This window comes from Myxine glutinosa, chromosome 10 (genome assembly GCF_964187855.1).
Source record: "Myxine glutinosa chromosome 10, kmMyxGlut1.1, whole genome shotgun sequence".
NCBI classification, from domain to species: Eukaryota; Metazoa; Chordata; class Myxini; order Myxiniformes; family Myxinidae; genus Myxine; species Myxine glutinosa.
The window spans coordinates 135,530,844-135,539,907 of NC_136270.1; the positions used below are offsets into that span (position 1 = coordinate 135,530,844).

The 9,064-nt window shown below is 56.8% G+C and overlaps 1 protein-coding gene across 6 annotated transcripts in view; it reads left to right on the forward strand.

Annotated features, from left to right (window-relative positions):
* The first annotated feature begins 255 nt into the window (after positions 1-255).
* MTBP (MDM2 binding protein) overlaps positions 256-9,064 on the forward strand; it is a 101,358-nt gene continuing 92,549 nt past the window's right edge. For 2 of the 6 annotated variants that reach the window (XM_078786155.1, XM_078786158.1), the window contains exon 1: positions 256-641. In XM_078786155.1, coding sequence (XP_078642281.1) covers positions 581-641 — 61 coding nt within the window. In that variant the 5' untranslated portion in view covers positions 256-580. The remainder of the gene's footprint in view (positions 642-9,064) is intronic. The other 4 variants (XM_078786154.1, XM_078786156.1, XM_078786157.1 and 1 more) reach the window with 3 other exon arrangements.

A 9,064-nucleotide genomic window follows, 5' to 3' on the forward strand; every position in this document is an offset into this window, starting at 1 on the left:
GCGTGGCCCATATAGAGCCTCTCTTCTCCCTTTATAATGGCGGCTTGTTTTGGTGCGTGGCCCATATAGAGCCTCTCTTCTCCCTTTATACTGTCGGCTTGTTTTGGAGCGTGGCCCATATAGAGCCTCTCTTCTCCCTTTATACTGTCGGCTTGTTTTGGTGCGTGGCCCATATAGAGCCTCTCTTCTCCCTTTATACTGTCGGCTTGTTTTGGTGTGTGGCCTATATAGAGCCTCGCAGCTGCGGACGCCATTACTATTAAAGAAGAAGAAGATGGCTGCACTGTATTATTAATCGTGCACTGTATTTTATTTGTTCTTCAATGGAAAGAAATACAGTGTGTGAACGTCTCTGATTCGTTATCCAATCCAATGAAAGAGGAAGCTGTAACGCTGGGCGGTGTTATTGCTGCAGTTAGGCGGGAAGTTTAAGCTTTTCAGGATAAAGATTCTTGACGTTACGAGTTCAAAGTTCCTTGTTTAATGTTCAAAGTTCCTCGTTTAGTTTAATGTTCAAAGTTCCTTACGTTACTAGGTTAACATTCAAAGTTCGCCGATGTGCATAATCGTGTCTGGTTGAATGGACAGGTATTTTATTTATTCCCTCTGGTTACCATCAGAATTTTCTGGCAAAGATGTTGGTGAGTACAGTGTGAGTGTGATGGCGGAATGTTGGTTTATTATTTCTTTTTAATGTATTTAAATGGTGAGTTGAGTCTGATGAAAAGGGGGGGGGGGGGGGGGAGGGGAGTGTGATGAAAGGAGGAGGGGGTGGTGGTGAGGGGAGTGTGATGAAAGGAGGAGGGGGTGGTGGTGAGGGGAGTGTGATGAAAGGAGGAGGGGGTGGTGGTGAGGTGAGTGTGATGAAAGGAGGAGGGGATGGTGGTGAGGGGAGTGTGATGAAAGGAGGAGGAGATGGTGGTGAGGAGAGTGTGATGAAAGGAGGAGGAGATGGTGGTGAGGAGAGTGTGATGAAAGGAGGAGGAGATGGTGGTGAGGAGAGGGTGATGAAAGGAGGAGGAGATGGTGGTGAGGGGAGTGTGATGAAGGGAGTGTGATGAAAAGGGGGGGGGGGGTGGGGTGGGGTGGGGATGGTGGTGAGGGGAGTGTGATGAAAGGAGGAGGAGATGGTGGTGAGGGGAGTGTGATGAAAGGAGGAGGGGATGGTGGTGAGGAGTGTGATGAAAGGAGGAGGAGATGGTGGTGAGGGGAGTGTGATGAAAGGAGGAGGGGATGGTGGTGAGGGGAGTGTGATGAAAGGAGGAGGGGGTGGTGGTGAGGTGAGTGTGATGAAAGGAGGAGGGGATGGTGGTGAGGGGAGTGTGATGAAAGGAGGAGGAGATGGTGGTGAGGAGAGTGTGATGAAAGGAGGAGGAGATGGTGGTGAGGAGAGTGTGATGAAAGGAGGAGGAGATGGTGGTGAGGAGAGGGTGATGAAAGGAGGAGGAGATGGTGGTGAGGGGAGTGTGATGAAGGGAGTGTGATGAAAAGGGGGGGGGGGGTGGGGTGGGGTGGGGATGGTGGTGAGGGGAGTGTGATGAAAGGAGGAGGAGATGGTGGTGAGGAGAGTGTGATGAAAGGAGGAGGAGATGGTGGTGAGGGGAGTGTGATGAAAGGAGGAGGGGATGGTGGTGAGGAGTGTGATGAAAGGAGGAGGAGATGGTGGTGAGGGGAGTGTGATGAAAGGAGGAGGGGATGGTGGTGTGAGTGTGATGAAAGGAGGAGGGGGTGGTGGTGAGGGGAGTGTGATGAAAGGAGGAGGGGGTGGTGGTGAGGGGAGTGTGATGAAAGGAGGAGGAGATGGTGGTGAGGGGAGTGTGATGAAGGGAGTGTGATGAAAAGGGGGGTGGGGTGGGGTGGGGATGGTGGTGAGGGGAGTAGGATGAAAGGAGGAGGGGATGGTGGTGAGGTGAGTGTGATGAAAGGAGGAGGGGATGGTGGTGAGGGGAGTGTGATGAAAGGAGGAGGGGATGGTGGTGAGGGGAGTGTGATGAAAGGAGGAGGGGATGGTGGTGAGGGGAGGGTGATGAAGGGAGTGTGATGAAAAGGGGGGGGGGGTGGGGTGGGGATGGTGGTGAGGGGAGTGTGATGAAAGGAGGAGGGGATGGTGGTGAGGTGAGTGTGATGAAAAGGGGGGGGGGGGGTGGGGTGGGGTGGGGATGGTGGTGGTGGTGAGGGGAGTGTGATGAAAGGAGGAGGGGATGGTGGTGAGGGGAGTGTGATGAAAGGAGGAGGGGATGGTGGTGAGGTGAGTGTGATGAAAGGAGGAGGGGATGGTGGTGAGGGGAGTGTGATGAAAGGAGGAGGGGATGGTGGTGAGGGGAGTGTGATGAAAGGAGGAGGAGATGGTGGTGTGAGTGTGATGAAAGGAGGAGGGGTGGTGGTGAGGGGAGTGTGATGAAAGGAGGAGGGGATGGTGGTGAGGGGAGTGTGATGAAAGGAGGAGGGGATGGTGGTGAGGTGAGTGTGATGAAAGGAGGAGGGGATGGTGGTGAGGGGAGTGTGATGAAAGGAGGAGGGGATGGTGGTGAGGGGAGTGTGATGAAAGGAGGAGGAGATGGTGGTGTGAGTGTGATGAAAGGAGGAGGGGTGGTGGTGAGGGGAGTGTGATGAAAGGAGGAGGGGATGGTGGTGTGAGTGTGATGAAAGGAGGAGGGGGTGGTGGTGAGGGGAGTGTGATGAAAGGAGGAGGGGATGGTGGTGAGGTGAGTGTGATGAAAGGAGGAGGGGGTGGTGGTGAGGTGAGTGTGATGAAAGGAGGAGGGGATGGTGGTGAGGTGAGTGTGATGAAAGGAGGAGGGGATGGTGGTGAGGGGAGTGTGATGAAAGGAGGAGGAGATGGTGGTGAGGAGAGTGTGATGAAAGGAGGAGGAGATGGTGGTGAGGAGAGGGTGATGAAAGGAGGAGGAGATGGTGGTGAGGGGAGTGTGATGAAGGGAGTGTGATGAAAAGGGGGGGGGGGGGTGGGGTGGGGATGGTGGTGAGGGGAGTGTGATGAAAGGAGGAGGAGATGGTGGTGAGGGGAGTGTGATGAAAGGAGGAGGGGATGGTGGTGAGGAGAGTGTGATGAAGGAGGAGGAGATGGTGGTGAGGGGAGTGTGATGAAAGGAGGAGGGGATGGTGGTGTGAGTGTGATGAAAGGAGGAGGGGGTGGTGGTGAGGGGAGTGTGATGAAAGGAGGAGGGGATGGTGGTGAGGTGAGTGTGATGAAAGGAGGAGGGGATGGTGGTGAGGGGAGTGTGATGAAAGGAGGAGGAGATGGTGGTGAGGAGAGTGTGATGAAAGGAGGAGGAGATGGTGGTGAGGAGAGTGTGATGAAAGGAGGAGGAGATGGTGGTGAGGGGAGTGTGATGAAGGGAGTGTGATGAAAAGGGGGGGGGGGGGGGTGGGGTGGGGTGGGGATGGTGGTGAGGGGAGTGTGATGAAAGGAGGAGGGGATGGTGGTGAGGTGAGTGTGATGAAAGGAGGAGGAGATGGTGGTGAGGGGAGTGTGATGAAAGGAGGAGGGGATGGTGGTGAGGAGAGTGTGATGAAAGGAGGAGTAGATGGTGGTGAGGGGAGTGTGATGAAGGGAGTGTGATGAAAAGGGGGGGGGGGGGTGGGGTGGGGATGGTGGTGAGGAGAGTGTGATGAAAGGAGGAGGAGATGGTGGTGAGGGGAGTGTGATGAAGGGAGTGTGATGAAAAGGGGGGTGGGGTGGGGTGGGGATGGTGGTGAGGGGAGTAGGATGAAAGGAGGAGGGGATGGTGGTGAGGTGAGTGTGATGAAAGGAGGAGGGGATGGTGGTGAGGGGAGTGTGATGAAAGGAGGAGGGGATGGTGGTGAGGGGAGTGTGATGAAAGGAGGAGGGGATGGTGGTGAGGGGAGGGTGATGAAGGGAGTGTGATGAAAAGGGGGGGGGGGGGTGGGGTGGGGATGGTGGTGAGGGGAGTGTGATGAAAGGAGGAGGGGATGGTGGTGAGGTGAGTGTGATGAAAAGGGGGGGGGGGGGGGTGGGGTGGGGTGGGGATGGTGGTGAGGGGAGTGTGATGAAAGGAGGAGGGGATGGTGGTGAGGGGAGTGTGATGAAAGGAGGAGGGGATGGTGGTGAGGGGAGTGTGATGAAAGGAGGAGGGGATGGTGGTGAGGGGAGTGTGATGAAAGGAGGAGGGGATGGTGGTGAGGGGAGTGTGATGAAAGGAGGAGGGAATGGTGGTGAGGGGAGTGTGATGAAAGGAGGAGGGAATGGTGGTGAGGGGAGTGTGATGAAAGGAGGAGGAGGTGGTGGTGAGGGGAGTGTGATGAAAGGAGGAGGGGGTGGTGGTGAGGGGAGTGTGATGAAAGGAGGAGGGGATGGTGGTGTGAGTGTGATGAAAGGAGGAGGAGGGGTGGTGGTGAGGGGAGTGTGATGAAAGGAGGAGGGGATGGTGGTGAGGTGAGTGTGATGAAAGGAGGAGGGGGTGGTGGTGAGGGGAGTGTGATGAAAGGAGGAGGGGATGGTGGTGAGGGGAGTGTGATGAAAGGAGGAGGGGATGGTGGTGAGGTGAGTGTGATGAAAGGAGGGGGTGGTGGTGAGGTGAGTGTGATGAAAGGAGGAGGGGATGGTGGTGAGGGGAGTGTGATGAAAGGAGGAGGGGATGGTGGTGGTGTGAGTGTGATGAAAGGAGGAGGGGATGGTGGTGAGGTGAGTGTGATGAAAGGAGGAGGGGATGGTGGTGAGGGGAGTGTGATGAAAGGAGGAGGGGGGTGGTGGTGAGGGGAGTGTGATGAAAGGAGGAGGGGATGGTGGTGAGGGTAGTGTGATGAAAGGAGGAGGAGGAGGTGGTGGTGAGGTGAGTGTGATGAAAGGAGGAGGGGATGGTGGTGAGGGGAGTGTGATGAAAGGAGGAGGAGATGGTGGTGAGGTGAGTGTGATGAAAGGAGGAGGGGGTGGTGGTGAGGTGAGTGTGATGAAAGGAGGAGGGGATGGTGGTGAGGGGAGTGTGATGAAAGGAGGAGGGGATGGTGGTGGTGTGAGTGTGATGAAAGGAGGAGGGGATGGTGGTGAGGGGAGTGTGATGAAAGGAGGAGGAGATGGTGGTGAGGGGAGTGTGATGAAAGGAGGAGGGGATGGTGGTGAGGAGAGTGTGATGAAAGGAGGAGGGGATGGTGGTGAGGGGAGTGTGATGAAGGGAGTGTGATGAAAAGGGGGGGGGGGGTGGGGTGGGGATGGTGGTGAGGAGAGTGTGATGAAAGGAGGAGGAGATGGTGGTAAGGGAGTGTGATGAAAAGGGGGGTGGGGTGGGGTGGGGATGGTGGTGAGGGGAGTAGGATGAAAGGAGGAGGGGATGGTGGTGAGGTGAGTGTGATGAAAGGAGGAGGGGATGGTGGTGAGGGGAGTGTGATGAAAGGAGGAGGGGATGGTGGTGAGGGGAGTGTGATGAAAGGAGGAGGGGATGGTGGTGAGGGGAGGGTGATGAAGGGAGTGTGATGAAAAGGGGGGGGGGGGTGGGGTGTGGATGGTGGTGAGGGGAGTGTGATGAAAGGAGGAGGGGATGGTGGTGAGGTGAGTGTGATGAAAAGGGGGGGGGGGGTGGGTGGGGATGGTGGTGAGGGGAGTGTGATGAAAGGAGGAGGGGATGGTGGTGAGGGGAGTGTGATGAAAGGAGGAGGGGATGGTGGTGAGGGGAGTGTGATGAAAGGAGGAGGGGATGGTGGTGAGGGGAGTGTGATGAAAGGAGGAGGGGATGGTGGTGAGGGGAGTGTGATGAAAGGAGGAGGGAATGGTGGTGAGGGGAGTGTGATGAAAGGAGGAGGAGGTGGTGGTGAGGAGTGTGATGAAAGGAGGAGGGGGTGGTGGTGAGGGGAGTGTGATGAAAGGAGGAGGGGATGGTGGTGTGAGTGTGATGAAAGGAGGAGGAGGGGTGGTGGTGAGGTGAGTGTGATGAAAGGAGGAGGAGGGTGGTGGTGAGGGGAGTGTGATGAAAGGAGGAGGGGATGGTGGTGAGGTGAGTGTGATGAAAGGAGGAGGGGGTGGTGGTGAGGGGAGTGTGATGAAAGGAGGAGGGGATGGTGGTGAGGGGAGTGTGATGAAAGGAGGAGGGGATGGTGGTGAGGTGAGTGTGATGAAAGGAGGAGGGGGTGGTGGTGAGGTGAGTGTGATGAAAGGAGGAGGGGATGGTGGTGAGGGGAGTGTGATGAAAGGAGGAGGGGATGGTGGTGGTGTGAGTGTGATGAAAGGAGGAGGGGATGGTGGTGAGGTGAGTGTGATGAAAGGAGGAGGGGATGGTGGTGAGGGGAGTGTGATGAAAGGAGGAGGGATGGTGGTGAGGGGAGTGTGATGAAAGGAGGAGGGGGTGGTGGTGAGGGGAGTGTGATGAAAGGAGGAGGGGATGGTGGTGAGGGTAGTGTGATGAAAGGAGGAGGAGGAGGTGGTGGTGAGGTGAGTGTGATGAAAGGAGGAGGGGATGGTGGTGAGGGGAGTGTGATGAAAGGAGGAGGAGATGGTGGTGAGGTGAGTGTGATGAAAGGAGGAGGGGTGGTGGTGGTGAGGTGAGTGTGATGAAAGGAGGAGGGGATGGTGGTGAGGGGAGTGTGATGAAAGGAGGAGGGGATGGTGGTGGTGTGAGTGTGATGAAAGGAGGAGGGGATGGTGGTGAGGGAGTGTGATGAAAGGAGGAGGAGATGGTGGTGAGGGGAGTGTGATGAAAGGAGGAGGGGATGGTGGTGAGGAGAGTGTGATGAAAGGAGGAGGGGATGGTGGTGAGGGGAGTGTGATGAAGGGAGTGTGATGAAAAGGGGGGGGGGGGGTGGGGTGGGGATGGTGGTGAGGAGAGTGTGATGAAGGAGGAGGAGATGGTGGTGAGGGGAGTGTGATGAAGGGAGTGTGATGAAAAGGGGGGTGGGGTGGGGTGGGGATGGTGGTGAGGGGAGTAGGATGAAAGGAGGAGGGGATGGTGGTGAGGTGAGTGTGATGAAAGGAGGAGGGGATGGTGGTGAGGGGAGTGTGATGAAAGGAGGAGGGGATGGTGGTGAGGGGAGTGTGATGAAAGGAGGAGGGGATGGTGGTGAGGGGAGGGTGATGAAGGGAGTGTGATGAAAAGGGGGGGGGGGTGGGGTGTGGATGGTGGTGAGGGGAGTGTGATGAAAGGAGGAGGGGATGGTGGTGAGGTGAGTGTGATGAAAAGGGGGGGGGGGGGTGGGGTGGGGATGGTGGTGAGGGGAGTGTGATGAAAGGAGGAGGGGGATGGTGGTGAGGGGAGTGTGATGAAAGGAGGAGGGGATGGTGGTGAGGGGAGTGTGATGAAAGGAGGAGGGGATGGTGGTGAGGGGAGTGTGATGAAAGGAGGAGGGGATGGTGGTGAGGGGAGTGTGATGAAAGGAGGAGGGAATGGTGGTGAGGGGAGTGTGATGAAAGGAGGAGGAGGTGGTGGTGAGGAGTGTGATGAAAGGAGGAGGGGGTGGTGGTGAGGGGAGTGTGATGAAAGGAGGAGGGGATGGTGGTGTGAGTGTGATGAAAGGAGGAGGAGGGGGTGGTGGTGAGGTGAGTGTGATGAAAGGAGAGGAGGGGTGGTGGTGAGGGGAGTGTGATGAAAGGAGGAGGGGATGGTGGTGAGGTGAGTGTGATGAAAGGAGGAGGGGGTGGTGGTGAGGGGAGTGTGATGAAAGGAGGAGGGGATGGTGGTGAGGGGAGTGTGATGAAAGGAGGAGGGGATGGTGGTGAGGTGAGTGTGATGAAAGGAGGAGGGGTGGTGGTGAGGTGAGTGTGATGAAAGGAGGAGGGGATGGTGGTGAGGGGAGTGTGATGAAAGGAGGAGGGGATGGTGGTGGTGTGAGTGTGATGAAAGGAGGAGGGGATGGTGGTGAGGTGAGTGTGATGAAAGGAGGAGGGGATGGTGGTGAGGGGAGTGTGATGAAAGGAGGAGGGGGTGGTGGTGAGGGGAGTGTGATGAAAGGAGGAGGGGATGGTGGTGAGGGTAGTGTGATGAGAGGAGGAGGAGGAGGTGGTGGTGAGGTGAGTGTGATGAAAGGAGGAGGAGGCGGTGGTGGTGAGAGGAGTGTGATGAAAGGAGGAGGAGGCGGTGGTGGTGAGGAGTGTGATGAAAGGGGGAGGAGGAGGAGGAGGAGGAGGAGGTGGTGGTGGTGAGGTGAGTGTGATGAAAGGAGGAGGAGGGGTGGTGGTGAGGAGTGTGATGAAAGGAGGAGGAGATGGTGGTGAGGAGAGTGTGATGAAAAGGGGGGGGGGGGGGGTGGGTGGGGATGGTGGTGAGGTGAGTGTGATGAAAGGAGGAGGGGATGGTGGTGAGGAGAGTGTGATGAAGGGAGTGTGATGAAAGGAGGAGGGGATGGTGGTGAGGTGAGTGTGATGAAAGGAGGAGGGGATGGTGGTGAGGGGAGTGTGATGAAAGGAGGAGGGGATGGTGGTGAGGGGAGTGTGATCAAAGGAGGAGGAGATGGTGGTGAGGAGAGTGTGATGAAAAGGGGGGATGATGGTGAGGGGAGTGTGATGAAAGGAGGAGGGGATGGTGGTGAGGTGAGTGTGATGAAAGGAGGAGGGGATGGTGGTGAGGGGAGTGTGATGAAAGGAGGAGGAGATGGTGGTGAGGAGAGTGTGATGAAAGGAGGAGGAGATGGTGGTGAGGAGAGTGTGATGAAGGGAGTGTGATGAAAAGGGGGGATGATGGTGAGGGGAGTGTGATGAAAGGAGGAGGGGATGGTGGTGAGGTGAGTGTGATGAAAGGAGGAGGGGATGGGTGAGTGAGGAGGAGTGTGATGAAAGGAGGTGAGAAGGGGGGAGGAGTGGTGGTGAAGGGAGTGTGATGAAAGGAGGGGGGGGAGGTGGTGAGGGGAGTGTGATGAAAGGAGGAGGGGAAGGTGGGTGAGGGGAGTGTGATGAAAGGAGGAGGGATGGTGGTGAGGGGAGTGTGATGAAAGGAGGAGGGGATGGTGGTGAGGTGAGTGTGATGAAAGGAGGAGGAGATGGTGGTGAGGGGAGTGTGTATGAAAGGAGGAGGGGATGGGTGGGAGGTGGTGGTTATGAGTGAGGGAGTGTGATGAAAGGAGGAGGGGATGGATGGTGAGGGGAGTGATAATACTCACTCACGTA